Here is a 19,707-nt window from a genome sequence, read left to right as displayed (position 1 = left end):
TTCACATAACCTTAGGTACTCTTCATACCTATTTACAATCTATGGCAGATTTTTTTACACATAAATAAAAAAATTAGAAATATTTGTAAAAACAAATTTTGTACTCGTTGATGAATTATAAGCAGATATGTTAAAACCGACTTAATACTTAGAGCTGGCAACCTTACAAGCGCTCCGGCTTTCCTCCTCCCGAAAGAAGTAGGAAAGGGTTAAATAGAGAAAAAGACATAAGCGTTGTATTGTTTTTTTTTCTTATATTTCATGACACCTAATGAACAACTATTGCAAAAAAATCATCAAATATGACACTTTAAGAATTTAAGCCATTTCTTATACTGCCAATGCGATGTCAACCTGTATGCCTGTAATTCCTGGATCATTCACCATTCAAACTGGAACACATATACACTAATGACTTATTTTAATCTCTAATTTATATGATACTGAATTAAATACAATAAAACATACATTTGCAATTCATATATCATAGAACCCCGTTATTAAATTCTGATATATGTCTTTTTTTTTAGGGTCTAACAACTACACAGCGTTATAACAGATGCTGTACATAATATTTCTCACATAACACACAAACAAATCAAATAGAAATATTTGTCCTCAGCTCCCTGACTATACACCTTTAACATACTGTACTGACAATTTCTGACTCCCAATATCACTGCCCCAAGCTCTGACACATTTTTTTATCAGTACCTAAACTTTCGAAAGAAAAAGTCAGTATTGCTTAAACATTCCTTAAAATATTAATAGATTAAGTCGGTTCTTGATTGTAAATTGATTTAATTTCTCGATTCAATACATCAGCGAGTAATAAATCTGTTTTTGTTGACTGATAAAGCTATCTCTATTGTTAACATGTTTATTAAAATATATATAAATATTTATTTTAATTAAAATTTTAAAAATATTTAATTTATATTCTGTTCTTAAGCTATAATATAACATAATTTCAATTTGTAAATATATTATATGTATATTGGAGGGTATTTTTCGAGCTGTGCGGTATGAATTGCATTTTAAATACAAAAAACTATATATTAAAAAAATTATTCCGACTTAAACCACAACATCCATCTTAAACCCGAATATATTGTATAAAATTATTAAAATACCTCGCAATAGTTCAAAGTACAAAGTTTAAAAAAAAAAAAATACAATATATCAACAATGGCAAGAATGGAAGTTTACTCATAGGAAAATGGCAACACTTTAAAAAGATTATATTTAAATTGATTATCTGCTGTTTTATAAACTAATCTATGTTACAATAATTCGGTTTTTGACACAAATGTTTTAATAATTTCATAATTTATTTACAACTAATCTGCTTTTTGTGAATTTTGGCACAAATATAGTTTAAGTAAGATGTAAGATTAAAAAACTAAACAAATCGATTTCCATACATTTATCTATGTAATAAAATCAAGTATAATATCTAAAAATGTTTTTTGATCGTTTTCGATAGACAGGCAGCAATTAAATCCTGGAGCGCTATTCTGTAAAAACTCACTTGCTCGTCGAATTGTCTACTGGCTTGTGTTACGCTATTTTTATTTCTTCATTCTTATTCCAATAAACAATTGTTTGTCTGTTTGTCATTCAGATATTTTAACACGTTCATCCAATTGAGATGAATTTTCGGCCAGTTTTTCTGCATACATCATTGGCCTTCAATATGTTCTGTGTAGTTATTACGATTATTAAAGGCAAGGCATTTCACATAAACATTCAATTAGTGAGTTTTGAGTTTCTTTACCGAATAGCTCTACAGATACCTAGGTAAGTGCTTCATATCAAATCTAGTTTCCCACTTGTGGGCTATTTCGTAACCTATATTGTTTATATGTAAATTATTTATCAGAAATTCTCAATTCAGCTAGTTCCTTCTCTTCGTCTACTTCATCTTCGTCTTCTGAACCGTGAACTGATGCCGCTGGTGTGGTCGCTCCTGTAACAGATCGAAGGAACTCTTTAGAAGAGAAGACTTGAATTATAATAAACTAAAGACTTTTTAATTGGAACTCCTTGAGCGGAGAAGGCGTTTAGATGAGATGAAATAGTAACTGATATTAAACTTTTAAGGTCGCGTCACGTTTAGACGAATTTCGTTACACGAGAAAGAAAGAAATAACAGATAAATAAAGAGGGATAGAAAATCATGAGAAATTTAAATCTAGTCTTGAGCTATATTCAAAAATTTAAATATAGAACTCATTAGGAAGTTAGTTGAAAACCAATTACAAATTTGCAACTTCAAAGATTGCCTAAAGCGAGTTGGTAAAAAGTTGATAACAACGAGGCTCCAAAAAATCAGAAACTATTCAAGTAACAAACATTTTATTCTAGAAAAATATCGTCTTAGAAAAGATCATTTGGTCAAAAACCAGACACGCAAATGTGTCGAATTTTAAAGTTAATATGTTAAATAATATTTCATAAAATGAATATTGTTTGTGACATTATTTATAAACCCAGTAGTTTAGGCAAACAAACGAACGATTGGGCCACCTGTTTGGCGTCGTAAGAAATATGACCTATTCCTTACAACACCAATGCGTCACCAACCTTGGGCCAAGATGTTATGTCTTTTGACTGCTTCACTCACCCTTCAAACCGATAAACAACAATACTGAGTATTGTAGTTCAGCGTTAGAATATGTGATGAATGGGTAGTACCCAAACAGATTTACACAAAGTTACCAATGAGAAAATTAAAAATTTCTCATTGTTTTTTTTTTAAGTGACAGGACTTATACATATATATTTCAGTCTACGGATATTTTCAATGAGCGCTTGACAACTACGGCAATATATAAAAGTGCAGATGTGTGTTACTAAAAAGTATACTCTATATCCTAAACGATAGGTGATTAAGTGCAAGATCAAACATTTTACATGCAGGGCAGGATCTACTATATGGCTTTTTGGGCTTCAGCTTAGGGTCCCGTGGATTCAAGGGGCCCCCAGCTAAGTCAAGTCAAAGTAAAAAATAGACGATAATGCGAAAGAATCCATAACTTTATTAAATTAAACAGTCGTATGGTTTGCGGCCCTGCGAGTCCTGCATTAAAATAAGAATCTTTTGCTCATACCTCTGAAGTTATTTTACTTTACTTACTTGTTTTGGTGTTTTTTTTTTTGCCAAATTTTAGTAATACCAAGAGGTGATCGTTTCACCCAAGGTGTGTTATCAACTATGAATGGTAAATGCATATAATCTGCTCTCAACTATCTCTGATAGGATGAATGCCTTTTCGCTTCTCTTTTTTTAAAAAAGAACATTGGAAATCCACCTCAGAGGGAGGCATCAGCAAATCCTCTTTATGTAACAAGAAGCGGAGTCCAATGACAACGTTAGTACAATAATGGCAGCGTTCCTTAAACTTTATACAGTTGAATAACCGGCCATGAGCAAACGATACCCAAAATTAAATTCGCCAACTCCCTACCCCATAGTCCTCCATACAAAACAGTGTCTAAAATGTTTACAACACAACTCCAAGTGCAAAGTGACCAAACATGTTACTAGTCTTCCAACGAACGAACCTACTCCGAAGACTCGACACAGTCTCCCAACTTAGATATGAGCTGATCTATTTGCTCTGTGACAGCCTCAGTCAGTGGCTCCAAGAAATCGTTGGGCGTCTGGTAATCCTCTTGTTCAGACTCTGTGAAATCTAGATTCTTCTCGAACGTCACTTCTAGATCTGTTCCGCTCTCCAAGTCTGTTATTTCGAGGATCTCAAGAGACTTTCTGACGATCGCATTTCGTTTCTGATCTATTTCTGTTTGGACTTCTTCGTCTTTTGTGTCTCTGTGTTTTTCTATTTCCTTGTGATAGGAAGCCGTGAGCCACGACATTTCGTGGTGACTTCGCCGCACTGATATAAGCCATACATTTTAAATATTTTTATCGGTTTATTCTAATAAAGATAAGACTTATAAATGGCGGTCGAATACCTCACTATCCGCATATTCTTTGTATTTTTTGACGGTTAGAAAAAAACCCGCGAACATAAATTATTTAGTGCACAATAATCAATGTTTTTGCTGTCCGTACTAAGGTTTGTCGCCATTTATAAATCTAATTAGATTCTAATACATATGATTATAACATCGTAAAATATTTTCTCATAATAAAGACTCACTAGAATGTGTGGGGCTGGGGGGTTCGGAGATGGGTCGGGGGTAGTTGAACCTCTTGCCGAGCTCCTGGTCCATATGATCCACGTAGTCTGGGTACACTATCTTCAGCGCTTGGGCTCGCGCTTGACGGTAATACTGAAAATAAAATTTAGCTTCAAAATCAATTATAATAATTTTTAATTGGTCCAACTAATGAGAAATGCCCCAACAGCCTTCGGAAGTAAAATACTATGTCCCTTGTACCAGTTGTTACACTGGCTAACTCACTCTCCAAGCTGGAGAACAGAAATATAAGTAATGAATAGCGAGGGGACCCATAGGGTCTTGCACATAGATTTTTAATTAAATCCACTGAGTTGAATTCCTCCAAGAGAGATGTTTGACAAGCAGTGGAACAGGCTGACACTTTTTTTACATAGAAACATTTACAATTCCTAGATTCCTCCAGTCCATGAGGTCTGACAGTCTTTCAGTTCTGTTCCTCTGGATGATACGTTGTCGACGCGTCAATCTGTAACAAAGTTAATTTTCTATATATAATATGTAATATTTTGATGTGTAATTGTATAATAATTATAAAAGGTTCACCCGGGTTCGCTCACAAACAAATATAGGCATGAAAAAGATTTGAAGGTCATCCTGCGCCATTATATACATTTAAACTAATATTGTCTGTGTGGCTGTTGCTCTTTCACGGTCAAGTCACTGAACAGAGTTCGTTAAAAAATGGTAAGAAGCGAGCTTGAACCTCAAGGAAAGACATGGGCTTTTTATATACCTAACACAGGACGACCAACCCCTTAAACGCGAACGAACAACTTGTAGTCAATATTTAACATACAAACACTCACTTGGTAAAATCAAACATGTACTGCGCTAGCTGCTGCACGGAACCCTCCAGTGATATATACCGGCGGTCCACCACGTATATACCGTAGGACATGGGGTCCGCTATGTTCTCTTGCATGAAACAACCGAATCCTATAACATACAAATTACATTGTATGCAATTATTATTATTTATAAGACTTTTGGTTACCTATATACATATATGTATTACATTACATTACATTAACAGCCTGTAAATTTCCCACTGCTGGGCTAAGGCCTCCCCTCCCTTTGAGGAGAAGGTTTTTGGAGCATTCCACCACGCTGCTCCAATGCTGGTTGGGGGAATACACATGTGGGAGAAATTCGTTAAAATTAAACATATGCAGGATTACCTCACGATGTTTCCCTTCACCGCCGAGCACGAGATGAATTATAAACACAAATTAAGCACACGAAAATTCAGTGGTGCTTGCCTGAGTTTGAACCCTAAATCATCGGTTAAGATGCACGCGTTCTAACCACTGGGCCATCTCGGCTTATATGTATGAATTTGTTCAATACGAATAAATATTCATATTTGAAATAGCACAAGCCATATCTGACCTACGCGGCTTTATGTACTAAATACACTACACTAAATTGAAAACGATTCATGCCAAAATAGACCATAACACCTAAGAGATAACGTCCACATAGCTTACCGGATAGATTGGTGGTGATGCTGGGTATGCCCATGACGGTGCACTCGGCCGGCGTGTACCCCCACGGCTCGTAGTAGGAGGGGAACACGCCCAAGTGGCAGCCGCGGACGAACTCCTCGTAGTCCAGACCGAACAGCGGGTTTGTGGACGTCAGGAACTCGGGGTGGAAGATCACCTGCGGACAGACGATATTATTAGATATGTGGACAATTCACATATAAACTGTTGTTTGAAAGTGTAAAGCATTTATCTGTATATCTTATTCCATTCGAAGAAGGAAGCTTCGAGAGCTTGATTAATCTATGATATTATCTGTGGATATGGAAAAAACCGTTTTGAACAGCGACGAAACTATTATCGGAATTTTGGAAGTAAAATTAAAATGGCTATAAGTAGTTAAGTGTAATAGTGTTGTATTATAAATAAAGGTATATTAACCATAAACTCGAATGAAAGATGTAAATCTAAGGTTTGTTAATCTTTTTTCCTACTTCAATAGGAACAGATTATATATTTAAATATTCCATACAATTTGCTGCCAACTCTGCTATATTGCGCACTACAATCAGTTCTTGATTGACATATCTTTATTTATAATACAAAAGTGTTACACTTAACTACTTACATCCACTTTGATTTTACTTACAAAATTTCGAATATGACAACCCTGATATTAAAAAGCAATATTCTACGAATCCATAATGAATACCACAGATTATTTCTAACCACTGGGCCATCTCGGCTCTCATCCTACGATTAGAGTCGGCTAATTTCTATGTAACTTACTTTAACTTTATCGTTGACCGTATTGAACAGCTGACAGCGACGCACGGAGTTCAACACGGGGTCACTCCAATCGTCCACCTGAAAAATTGACATATGTTTAACGTATATAACTGTGATTATCTCACTATTGCGCTCCTCAGCCTATAAGAGGAAGTTTTAAAGCGAATTCCTCCACCAATGCGGGTTGGTGGTGTGCACATGTGGCAGAAGTTTGGTGTGGTAGGTTTCCTCACGATGTTTTCCTTCAACGAGCACAAGTTTAATTAAGTCAGCGCCTATCGAGTGTAATCTGACCCAAACATGGTTCTCAACTCAGATACACACAAAAAAATCATTGAAATCGTTCCGGCCATTAGAAGTACAGTTAAATACAAAAATAAAGAAGATACACTCATATAAAAAAAAAAAATATAATACAATACAAAAAACTTATATAAATACATTTATAGTGGAAAAAATATGAATTTGAACTTTTTATCGATAGCAATAAAGCTCGCTATAGCTAAAAAAGTTCCTTGGCAGAGGGAAAGATACGAGAGCTTACATGGTGTACTCTGGGCCCAAATCTTAAATCAAACCACTTGCCAGTCGCCATTGGCTCTACACATCTTCCCCTGTTTAGGTACCCTTATGATTTCAATATGCCACTGTGACATCCAAAGGACAATTATGATACAAAAAACCGCTTAAAACCGTATACGAGGTACTTACAACATTGTGCGTGGTGACGGGCGGCAGGCCGTCGCGCTGGAGCGCGTAGATGCAGCGCTTGAGGCGAACCGTGTCCTCTTTGTGGAGGAGATCAGACGCGTCCGGCAAGTGACCGCTGAAACACAACCATATTTAGTCAATCTTCTAAAAAATGGTTTAAATTGGTGTACTGGCTACTTCCAGTGAAGGGTGACTTTTCTGGTAGTAGTTACGCATTTTTTACATTGTATAATGATTGTTGAGAAATGTCCTAAGCGACACAAAAAGTCCAAGCAAAATTCAACTTTCTCACCTCAAACATATGTCATACATTCGCTTGCCGATCTTCTGCTGTATGTCGTTGATCGTGTCCCTCAGAGCCTTCGTGACGGCGTGCCCCCTCAGACTCTCCACGTTGAAGTTATTTGTTTTCGCGGGAAATATTAGAAACGCAACCACTGTCATTTCAGAGCCTGAAGACTGGAAGTACATTAGAAAATATCATTAGTTATATATAATATACAGTCGTTTTGGCAAATAGTCCACATGACGGTAACTGGTCACCATTTTTAATATCTTGGTGGCCACCCTTACATCCCCAACGCATCACCAAAGTTTCCAGGAGCTAAAATGTTGTGATCCTTGTGCCTGTTGGCACATTGGCTCTCTCAATCTTTAAACCAGAACCAAACAATGCTAAGTATTCCTAATTGGTAGTAGAATATGAGTAGACGGTACCGACCCGGTAGGACTTGAAGAGTTAAATCTTAACATTTAGAAAGAGCATAGCAGCTCCCCTGTAACGTACCTTCAAATAATGGTTCAACCTCGCCAGCGCCTCTATGAAGATGTCCGCGCCTTTGTTGCCGAACTCGTATCGTCCAGCAATGAAGAAATACAAGGTTTTGTCGAGGTCGAAGTTGAAGTGCCTGAAATAATATTAATTTTCGTTTGAAATATGTTTTTGACCATATTTTTATTAGTTTTACATTATATTTAATTACGTAAAAATACTATTTAACAATGCTTGTAATACAGTTTGTTAAATGACGATTCAAAAGTACTTGAATAAGGTAGAGCCGAGATGGCCCAGTGGTTAGAATGCGTGCATATTAACCGATGATTTCGGGTTCAAATTTTCTTGTGCTTAATTTGTGTTTATTATTCATCCCGTGCTCGGCGGTGAAGGAAAACATCGTGAGGAAACCTGCATGTGTCTAATTACAACGAAAATCTGCCACATGTGTATCCACCAACCCGCATTGGAGCAGCGTGGTGGAATATGCCCCTAACCTTCTCCTCAAAGGGGAGGAGGCCTTAGCACAGCAGTGGGAAATTTACAGGCTGTTAATGTAAGGTATATTTTGATTTTGTAAGAAGCTTCCTTAATACAGACTATTTTGAATGTCCATGTGCAGAATTTTAGCACGATATCTGCCGTCACCACAGAACACAAAAAGACTTGAGAATAGAGTAGATGACCAGATTGAAATCCTAAATCTTCGTTTAAGATTCACTTGTCTAACTCATAAAGTAATCCAGCTTTTATGGTGTATTTATTTAAGTTTGTCGGGGTAATAGAAAGTATTGAGTTTTCCTCTCGAAAAATCCTCAGTAAAACACCGAAAGTTGGATTTGCGTACACTCTTCGGTGCGTGGTTTTGCGCCTGAACTCTTTGCGGTCGAGAGTGTGAGGGATTACGTTCCCACTTGTGCTCTATATATCTCTAGCATAGTCGACTGCCCTTGATTGACCACCGTGTCCAAAACGAGAACGACATCATCATTATTAATTTATTAATGGTCTTCAACTTATGCGCATAGCAATGTCCAACAGTATTTTAAGATGTACTCCTATCATTACAGGATACCACATTAAGACTAAACATAATTTACAAAGGTAAATTTAATTCAGGTATAAATCACGGGTTAATATTTTTAACCATTCTCCCTGAACATGAGTTATCTGAGCTCAGAGCTAGATCCATACAGGTTTAAATTTAACTTTAAGAGCTTAAACATACCAATAGTCGAAGTAGTCCAAGACTCACCCATAGAAATGTCCTCTAGAGAATTCGTTTATCTTGTCCTTGGCTAACGCGTGTAAATTCTGAAACTCGTGCAGCGCGGAAAACTTCTTGACATTCAGACCGTTCGGTGTGATGAAGTCCGGCTTCCGTTTCAGAAGATGCTCCGCTTCGTAACCTGGTGACAAACCAATTTGAAGTGATAACTTCTTATGGGAGGGTAAACCGCTTCGTTACGTAACGCGTTACGGCGCCAGTCTGTTCTCTTACGCTTACGGCAACGGTTGGGAGGCAATAATGATACTAATAACGTACATATACAAAACTCTAATGTACAAATTCAAAAATTATAACTAAGAATAAAATATATTTAATTAATAAATAATCTTTCCTTACATTATCATATTAATACACAAAAAAATTAAATAATAACTATATTATAACTTTTTCTGCGTGGTTTGTGACATATTTATTTGTAGTATATTTTTGTGGTATTGTAATGTATCCTATATCTTCAAATAGTAACTGCTTAATTGGTCTAGATTGGGTTTTAGAATATTGGTTCAGATCAATAAAGAAATGAGCTCAAGTTAAACATCACCGTACCTCGGATAGCACGGTATCGTGTGATCTGCGACGCGCTGTCTACAGTAGTAGTCGTGAAAAGTGTTGAGCGATGTGGTGGTAGTTCGAGTGCTCACCCGTGATGTCGGAGACGGTGGTGAAGACGTGCGTCATGTGCGCCGCTGCGCGCTCCATGCAGTAGCGATGGTAAATCTGCCGCTTGCCGGCCTCCTCGTCCACAGAGAACTGAGACATTAAGACATTCCATAAATATAAAGATTTCAATTACTTTAAAATTATACTTTTTTTTTCAAAATGGCGGAAAGTTGTTTTAGTATCATATAAAATATTATCATTGTGTTCCTAACGTTGTTTTGAGTTAATGTCAGTATTCTTATGTACCTTATCCAAGTTATTATAGAAGTCAGTGTTGCCAGCGCAGAGGTACCGGCCGAGCAGTGTTGCATGAGTCGTGAACACTGTCGCTACGTCAACGTGACGAACCCTAAAACACACGGACGGACATTATAACCTTCAAGTAAGTAAGTATTAAGTAATATCATATAAGAATCTGTATATTAATCATATTTTAGACTTATTCAAGGCCTTCGACTATGTTCAATGAGCAAACAATATTTTTACGTAAATTATTAATAACCTATTTCGAAAGCATTGGAGGAAATAATAAAAATTTTCAGAGATGATTTGAATAACAAACAACACACGAAAAGTATTTATCATATTTTTAAAAATACGGGAGTTCCACAAGGATCAATACTAGAACCAATCTATTATCTCATTTATAAAAGGGACTGTCATTATTTAAGTGATTCGATTTGAACAAAAAACACACAAAAACCATTCGCAATAGAATTAATATAGACTAGAGAAACAATTATCTAAACGTAAAAAGGATTTTTGATCTTAGAACATATTTAATAAATAACATAATATATCGTCTCACCTTAAAACAATCAGACCGATGCCAGCTTGCCACTCGTGGAAGTGCGCGACAACTCGTGGCGGAGTATCGCTGTAGCCTTCCGCTGCTTTACGGAACTGTTATAACAAATATTGCATATATTTTAATACAGTTTGTTGCAGTTTTATTACATTTTTTATATCTAGGAAACTTCCTGAATAAGATCTGCTTGTAGTAATTTTCAACAGAACGAACGAGTTTGATGAAAAATTCAACAGCTTTATATAGTCAGTTGCTCGATCTTATACTTTATTATTTTAAAATAGCTTATTTTGTTATAAGCATGGACGTACGATACATAGGGACAAGAGAGTACACAGTTCTACAAAATATCCCATAAATTATAAGTATTCATATAAATCTAAATGATTAATCAATTGTACACCCAAGTAAGCAAACTTTCAGGTACTAGGCAAGCCCTTCTCAGTATAGAGTCTAACTACGCCAACAACTATTAAATAAATAGTTAATAGTTTATGTCTTCGTCAAACCCCCATTGTTTGGATAAACTTGGAATAAAGTACCATTGGAATGAATGAAGTTTTAAACAAGACTAGCTTGATAGGTAGAGTCTTACAAGGAGTATGACACCCTGTCTGTATTAAAACTTGGGAAAATCAAAATCACTTTTGAAACGCATCAATACAAAGCAATTCGTCTTCTTGCAGTCAATCCACAAACTAACCTCAGTGATAAAATGTGCCACCATGAACCCAAGGATAACAGCATCGTTCGCCTCCACGTCCAGGTGGGGTATGCCAATGGATGTGGTGTCCCACAGCTCCTGCTTATAACTGTCCATCTGCCAAGCGGCTGAACCGATGTCGAACAGAATAATTTGAGGATTTCCGTCAACTAACCATGTTCCCGTGTGGACCTGGAAACATGTGGATTTTAAAACTGGAAACATGTGGATTTTAAAACTGGAAACATGTGGATTTTAAAACTGGAAACATGTGGATTATAAAACTGGAAACATGTGGATTATAAAACTGGAAACATGTGGATTATAAAACTGGAAACATGTCAAAAATATAACATGCTAATGTACCACTGCTGGGCTAAGGTTTCCTACTTGAGGAGAAGTTTGAAGATTAAAACGTCACGCTGCGTCAATGATTGAGCTGGTCGTCACATGTGACCGTTTATCGTCAGATACTTGATTTTAGACAATTCCTCGCGATGTTTTCCTCCATCAGTAACTTAAGCACTTGATAATTCGGCGGTGCATGCATGGAGTCGAACCGATTTGGTTAAGAATCACGTGATCTCAACTAGTCGATTGTATAATAAATCAAATAAAATGTAGATCGAGCTTGTCTAAGGGCTTCCACACAAAACTGCGAATTCACATCGCATCGCAAGTATCTGCGAATTCGCACGAACGCACCGCAAGAATTTCCGATCTGCTTCGCATCGCACATTCCTACGATATTACGTCATCCTTGGTAACGCCATTTTAGTCCGCTCTGAGACAGCTTTAGAGAAAGACGCGCGGCGCCTGTGCCGCCTTCTTTGTTTATAAAAAAATGGCGGAATATGATGTAGATTTTTTAATTTCTTTAATTGAGGAGGGTCCCGTCCTTTGGGACACAAGTGATGACCCATTATAAAAATAAATTTATTAAGCAAGATGCGTGGAAGAGCGTCTGTGAAAGTTTGTTTCCAAATTTCCAAGACAAAGAAAATTTATCTTCTTCAGTTCTCAACGCATAGTACTTTTGAGTCAAATAGTTCCCATCAGAGTTCCCATCAGAGAATAAATGGATGAACCCAGAATCTTCTTTTTCTTTTATATCTATTTAACAATAATAGCAGTGCAATAATCTTTTTGCGATCCATCTTAGGCTTCCTAAAAACACGTCCAGTACGGCTGACTACACTTGAAGGAATGGTCGCCCTACCAAACGGTTTGCCGCACTAAATCGTATCGCAGAAATTCGCATCGCATCTCATCGCAGTTTTGTGTGGGAGCCCTTAGTCAATATAAAAAAAGTTCTTTAGTTAATCATATTTAGTATCAAACACTTTTAATTGGTTGCAAATAAACTATAGAACCAAGAGGATAGTATTTAGTTCCAATATACAATTACGATTTTAATTAAATCTAGACGTAGACAAATTATAATTTAATCTATTTATCTTATTATTAATTTTTAATCTATTTTATGAAAGCAGATAACTAGACGTTCCTGTCTGTGGGTCATAGACACCGGCACAGTAAGCTGAGAACGTGTCAGTTTTAAAATAATTTTTAAAATTAGAAAAAAATATATATCACGTCGAAAGTCAATAGTCTCTCTGCTGAGCAAGAGATCTTCTTTTCTTAAGGGGTTTTGGAACTTATTTCTCTCTATATTCTCGAATCTGAGTTAGTAGTTATAAATAGTAATAATTAGCTTTATGTTTTTATAGTAATATTATGGCAAATCGTTAGTTACTTTATATCCTTGACTTCTCATAACGTTGACAGCAGTTGTAAGGGGGGAGTTGGGAGGGAACTCTGCCTCCTCGACTTCTGTTCTTGCGCATTGCTCCTTAAATGGACCTACAAATCAATTACATATTAAACACATATTACACAAAAAACATTATTAGTTTTTACTTTAGAAACCGGTTTCTACAACAAAAATATTACATTGGACCGCGACTATTTGGAGACCTACACGACCGAATTTTTCACTTACTTTTTATTCTGGGGATCAAATTCAATTGTATTTTAACCATTGCTAATTAAACGATTACTTTGAATATTATCACACACTTGGTAGTGTTAACAATACAGTAACAGTATCATCTTCATCGTCACCAGCTAATCACGATCTTCTTTCAGACATAATAAGTCAGACGTAATTATCAGAACGGTTCTAACAAATATAAACTTATATAATATATTTAATTAGTTAAATACATATATTTAATATGTTTTAATCAAGCTCCTAGACAGTGAGTTATAGATCCGAACGTCAAAAGCGCAATGGTTTACTAGCGATGTAAAAAGTCGCAGGATTGATCTTGACGGCTTGAGCAATTGTCGTCCTAACACAAGCGATATTATTAAAATGAGGATTAAATAGGAATATTAGTAATTTCTTAATCTCTTTTTAAAAAAAATATCTATTCACTTATGAAGACACGCCACTCTACGTACCACGTACCTATGTGAGCAACTGTTTTCTCAACAGTTACCCGATTCATGTCGCCCAAGTTAATCTCAAACTCTCTTAAATTAGAACACTTACCCAAAAGACAATAATTTTCTCCCATTTCCTCAGTCGAAACGTACGCCTTGGATCTTATAACCGTGTAAATACCGCCAACTGAAAAATGAATATTATTTAAAATCACCAAAATCATTTTAATATCTGTTTATCTGAAAACACTACAAAGTTTATGGACATAAAACTTATACCGGAAGATTTTAGTATATAATGCATGGAATACGTCTGCCGACGGATTTGCTTCTGTTAAATGTAGCGAAACGAATTTTTTTTACATGTTCTAATAGTTTTTATATATTACGTAACCAATAAAAACGTATTATTATTTTAAAACCATTGTACCTCAACTATCAGAGAGTAATAACTGATATTCTTGCTGTCTTAATTTCTACATTCAAAACATTAAATTTAATTTACGATTGAAAAATGATTGCCTTCTTGAATAAGGTTTTTTTTTTACAATATAGTTAGACGAACGGATTAATAGGTCATCTAATAACGTGGTCACCACAACCTAAAGACCTAATCTTACATCGCTAATGCGCCATCAATATATTGAAGTCCTTTGTGCCCGACACGCGGACTCACTCAATTTTTAAACCGTAAACAATACAAAATATTACTGTTGGTAGAATATCGGATGAGTGAGAGATACATCATCATCCTCCTGCCCTTATCCCAATTTACTTGGGGTCGGCTCAGCATGTCTTCTTCTTCCATACCTCCCTATCTGACGTCATCTCACAAGTAACATTCAGCCTTTTCAATCCAATCTTTTCATTGGTCGTCCCCTTCCTCTATGTCCATCCACGTTCATTCTCAAGACCTTTTTCACAATATGTTCCTTATTCCTCCGCATAACATGCCCATACCATTTTTTTTTTATGGCATTTTTGGCGGTCAAGCATATGGGCCACCTGATGGTAAGTGGTCACCACCGCCCATAGACAGAGGCGCTGTAAGAAATATTAACCATTCCTTACATCACCTATGCGCCACCAATCTTGGGAACTAAGATGTTATGTCCCTTGTGCCTGTGATTACACTGGCTCACTCACGCTTCTAACAGGAACACAACAATAGAGAGTACTGTTATTTGGCGGTAGAATATCTGATGAGTGGGTGGTACCTACCCAGACGGGCTCGCACAAAGCCCTACCACCAAGTGCCGCCATGAAAGCCGCCTTCCACAAAACTTATACCTATCCAGATATATCTTACACGTAGCCCTGTCACCAAATATAATTGAATAAAGATGAAATACTCTATGTAAGCATTTTTTAAATTATTATTGTTTTCCACAGAATCTCCTACTATTTAGTTTTGACGCGAAGGTCATTTGACAAATCGACGCCATATTACCATAAACAAATAGATCGAACACGTAATCTATCCTACGATCAATCGATGCCCATTTATTTTAAAATCTTGCGATGAAACGCCGACGATAATACAAGACAATATATTTTGTAATCACCAATCAAAATACAAGATATACGCTGTTACAACTAATATCTTACAAACACTTTTGAATCCACATTTTAGAAGATTAAATTTCATATAAATCTACCTGTGAAATGTAGAATCTACTGAGAATAACCAGATAATAAACTGAGTTTCTTCACCAACAATTCAATAACATGGACAAATAAAGTAAATATAATCGAAAAAAATATTATCCTGCATGGAAATCAACGAACAACTCCAAGCTTTTTTATCATCTTTATAAAGTTCTATTTTAACATGACATTTAAATTTACGAATCAGCAAAACTTAAGTACTAGACGTACAGGCGTAACGTGCGTTATATGTGTATATATTAAGTCTTTAAGACATGAAACGAGTTGATCCCGTTTACACGCATTGTATATGCTCTGAATACTGACAAAAGCCTTTGTAAAGAACTTGTCTGGTCAGGGAACTTGTAAGACGAAAATAAAAATACACTTTATTGCTTACAAAATAAAGACTATATTGAATTAACGATACGGTTTCGTGTGAATTTCAATCTAACGCTCTCTATCTATTTTAAAAGACGACATTTGAAACAATAACGATACTAAATTAAACAGAGCTTTCATTAAAACCACGTATTATTATGATTCTAAGATTTATTCCAATTTATTCAAATTTGTTAATAACTCAGCTATATTATGCACTAATAAAATAAAAATCTATACTTGTGAAAATGAAATTTAAAAAAAATATCCCGCCGAGTTTCCTTCGCAAGTTCTTCTCAGGTCCGAGGTGTTAAATTCCGAACCGGCGGTAGATTTTTGACTATCAATAAGCAAGTGTAATCACTTCCATATTAAATAAAGATTTTTGACTTTGACTATAAACAGTTCTTGATTTATATATCTTTATTTATAACACAACACTACTCCACTAAACTACTTATATCCACTTTGATTTTACTTTCAAAGTTCCGATAAATATTCGCGGACATTCAAAACGCCATTTTTTCGCGAATCCATAATGAATATCATAGATTAATTCAAGATCTCGTCGTCGACCAATGGGTCACGTCAATTCAATGTCAAAGATGTTTATTTGGCTTTTTTCCTCTCGTGGTTGGAATAAGACATATTTTCATTTAGTACTAGGCTAGGCAAACCTAGACGAATAGTCACATGGCGACTGTATTCGAATTATCGTGTGGGCAATAATTTTTATCTTACTAGTAACAGTTTTTTTTTTTTTTTTAATTTTATTAGTAGCCTGTAAATATCCTACTGCTGGGCTAAGGCCTCCTCTCCCATTGAGGAGAAGGTTTGAAGCATATTCTACCACGCTGCTCCAAGTTGGTGGAAGACACATGTGGCAGAATTTCGTTGAAATTAGACACATGCAGGTTTCCTCGCGATGTTTTCCTTCACCGCCGAGCACGAGATGAATTATAAACACAAATTGAGCACATGAAATTCAGCGGTGCCTGCCTGGGTTGAAGCCGAAATCATCGGTTAAGATGCACGCGCTCTAACCACTGGACCATCTCTGCTCCTAGAATAGTTTAGATGTCGTCTATTGTTTAATGTAGAGTTTTTCTGTTTTTATTATATTTAACAAAACTGGAATGTAAAAGTTTGTAAATTATCGAATTTCGACGAAAAATAAATGTAACGCTAAACGTACTGCAATAGTAGTATAGTAGCAACTGTGACAGGAACAGCGAGAGAAACCGCGGGTCGAGTGCGTGGCAAAAAATCAAAATCAAAATATACTTTATTCAAGTAGGCTTTTACAAGCACTTTTGAATCGTCATTTAACAATCTAAAGGAAAGCTACCATCGGTTCGGAATGTAGATTCTACCGAGAAGAACCGGCAAGAAGTTACTCTTAGTTACTCTTTTTTAATATCTAAAAATACAGTCATGTTAGTTAAATACAATTATATGTATATGTTCTGTCTCCAGCCTGGAAGTCAGTTGACTCACGTGCTGTGTGAACGTAATGTACAATTATGTTTCCAATAAAATTAATGCCTTTCGTCTAGTCTCTCTGGAGACCAATACTAGAAACAACTTGTCATTATCGAATCGACACGTAATCGTTATCGCTTAACCGTTTTCCTATTCGATTCGTTCGAAGTTGAATCGATATAAATATAAATAAATAAATCAATATTGGACATCACATACATTACTCTGATCCCAATGTAAGTAGCTAAAGCACTTGTGTTTTGTAGCGTCCAGACCCAAGACAACATAGCAAACTAATGAACTTTTTCCACATCGACTCGGCCGGGAATCGAACCCGGGACCTCGTATGGCGTACCAATGAAAACCGGTGTACACACTACTCGACCACGGAGGTCGTCAGGACTTATTTTGACGTTTAACTCTCTCTGTAATGACAAATTTCCAACTGTTGAACAACGGCCTACTCTCGTATCAAGCAGTCTTATCTGATCTTAGTGTTCATTTTCATGAAACAAGATTTCGTTAGACGTGCGAATTGTTACACCGAGGAACAAAAGATGAATTATAACCCCAGATTTTGAATATGAAAATTCAGAGATGCTTACTGGATTTGTACCCGCCGTCTTTAAGGGTCATCTTGTCTCATCTCGTTTCGTAAATGAACGATATTAGCATATTAGTAACACCTCGAATAATATCGGAATTTTAATCGGCAAAAATAGCTCAACGAGATTTTTTCTTATTTTTTATCTCAAGTTTAACCACTCAAGGAGTGATTTATCAACAAACTCATTAGTTTTATAATCATTTAACGCACAAACGTTCTTTAAAGAATCTTTTGAATTTCACGAGCGAATATTTTTAGAATTTCCATATTCTGTTGATAAAACCTCTGAGAAATAACAATTATCATGACTATTACAATAAAATTGATTGATTTTTTGTTTGAAAACTAAAAAACTACTGAGAATTGTCAAATGGGAAAATCCGACATAGCACCTCAACAACCCAAGCAAGCATTTCCAAGAGGTTATTCGGTCTTGACAGTCTTACTAAACCCTTTTTCGCACCAATCACAAGTAAACGACATATAGTTTATTTTTTGGCAATATATCTTGCTTGGGATCGTTCATTTTAAGGAGAAGATTTAAAACTTATTCGAGCACGGCCGAGCCGAGATGACCCAGTGGTTAGCACACGTGCATCTTAACCAATGATTGCGGATTCAAGCCCAGGCAAGCACCACTGAATTTTCATGTGCTTAATTTGTTATATAATTCATCTCGTGCTCGGCGGTGAAGGAAAACATCGTGAGGAAACCTACATGTGTCTAATTTCAACGAAATTCTGCCACATGTGTATTCCACCAACCCGCATTGGAGCAGCGCGGTGGAATATGCTCCATACCTTCTCCTCAACGGGAGAGGAGGCCTTAGCCCAGCAGTGGGAAATTTACAGGCTGCTAATATAAAAAATGTAATGAGCACGGCCACATACGTGTGTCAGAATAAAATCCGTTCCCTGGTTTGATTACAATGTTTTTCATCGAGATAACAATCCTCAACCAGATTAAGCACGAGGATGTTGCAACCACTCGACCGTCTCGGTGGAAACATACAATCAATTATAATCATTATTTTTAAATTCGGACAAAAACACTATTTTCTCTTCAATCCAAGTTAGTATCGTAATCGTGTTTTTATCTAATTTCTAGACTGTTACGACATGCCAAGCGTGAACACGTAAAAACACGTGTGTGTTTGATATTATTTTAAAATGTAATTTTATTTCATTTTCATCTTTATTTTATGGAGTCTCCATTGATCAAAGTGTATTATTTACGATCTATAAATAACGACTTCGTAATATACAGGGTGTCCCAGAAGTCGACGTCAAGCCGAAATTTCCTGACAGGTAATGCCACACCAGTTATCAGAAAAATTAAAAAAAAAATTTAAGTCATGTATTTTTGAAGTTATGGAATTTTTTCTTTTATTCCAGAAAATGTACACCATGTGACCGTTTTTTTCATTCCTGTTGTTACATTTCATTCCTGTATGTATTTGGCGTATAAAAAAATTGAAAGCTCATGTCATATTACTCAATACAAGATTATATTAAAGACTAGCTGTGCCCGCGACTTCGTGCGCGTTGTTTGAATTTAAGTTATTTGGATATTGTAGCGTGATTTTATTTTTATTCTATATATAATTCTAAAATAAGAGCCTAAGTTACTCCTTATTAAATCCGCTTTCTGCCAGTGAAAGTCCCGTCAAAATCGGTTGAGCCGTTCCAGAGATTAGCCCGAACAAACAG

General features: G+C 36.0%; 1 protein-coding gene across 1 annotated transcript in view; it reads right to left on the bottom strand.

The window, feature by feature from the left end:
* Positions 1-1,846: 1,846 nt before the first annotated feature.
* The window catches only part of LOC125074932 (glycogen [starch] synthase), a 31,734-nt gene continuing 13,873 nt past the window's right edge, over positions 1,847-19,707 (bottom strand). Inside the window, exons 3-18 of the mRNA XM_047686414.1 lie at positions 13,991-14,068; positions 13,190-13,296; positions 11,434-11,625; positions 10,731-10,825; positions 10,169-10,271; positions 9,904-10,012; positions 9,227-9,380; positions 7,984-8,104; positions 7,489-7,655; positions 7,197-7,311; positions 6,486-6,563; positions 5,700-5,874; positions 5,019-5,148; positions 4,597-4,678; positions 4,170-4,302; positions 1,847-1,969 (exon numbers count right to left, since the gene is read on the bottom strand). Of these exons, the coding sequence (XP_047542370.1) occupies positions 1,872-1,969; positions 4,170-4,302; positions 4,597-4,678; positions 5,019-5,148; positions 5,700-5,874; positions 6,486-6,563; positions 7,197-7,311; positions 7,489-7,655; positions 7,984-8,104; positions 9,227-9,380; positions 9,904-10,012; positions 10,169-10,271; positions 10,731-10,825; positions 11,434-11,625; positions 13,190-13,296; positions 13,991-14,068 (1,937 nt within the window). The 3' untranslated portion in view covers positions 1,847-1,871. The remainder of the gene's footprint in view (positions 1,970-4,169; positions 4,303-4,596; positions 4,679-5,018; positions 5,149-5,699; positions 5,875-6,485; positions 6,564-7,196; positions 7,312-7,488; positions 7,656-7,983; positions 8,105-9,226; positions 9,381-9,903; positions 10,013-10,168; positions 10,272-10,730; positions 10,826-11,433; positions 11,626-13,189; positions 13,297-13,990; positions 14,069-19,707) is intronic.

The sequence above is a fragment of the Vanessa atalanta genome, chromosome 29 (genome assembly GCF_905147765.1).
Source record: "Vanessa atalanta chromosome 29, ilVanAtal1.2, whole genome shotgun sequence".
In the NCBI taxonomy this organism is placed as follows: domain Eukaryota; kingdom Metazoa; phylum Arthropoda; class Insecta; order Lepidoptera; family Nymphalidae; genus Vanessa; species Vanessa atalanta.
Note: the sequence above shows the minus strand (reverse complement) of the source record. Positions and strands in the feature narration are given on the sequence as shown.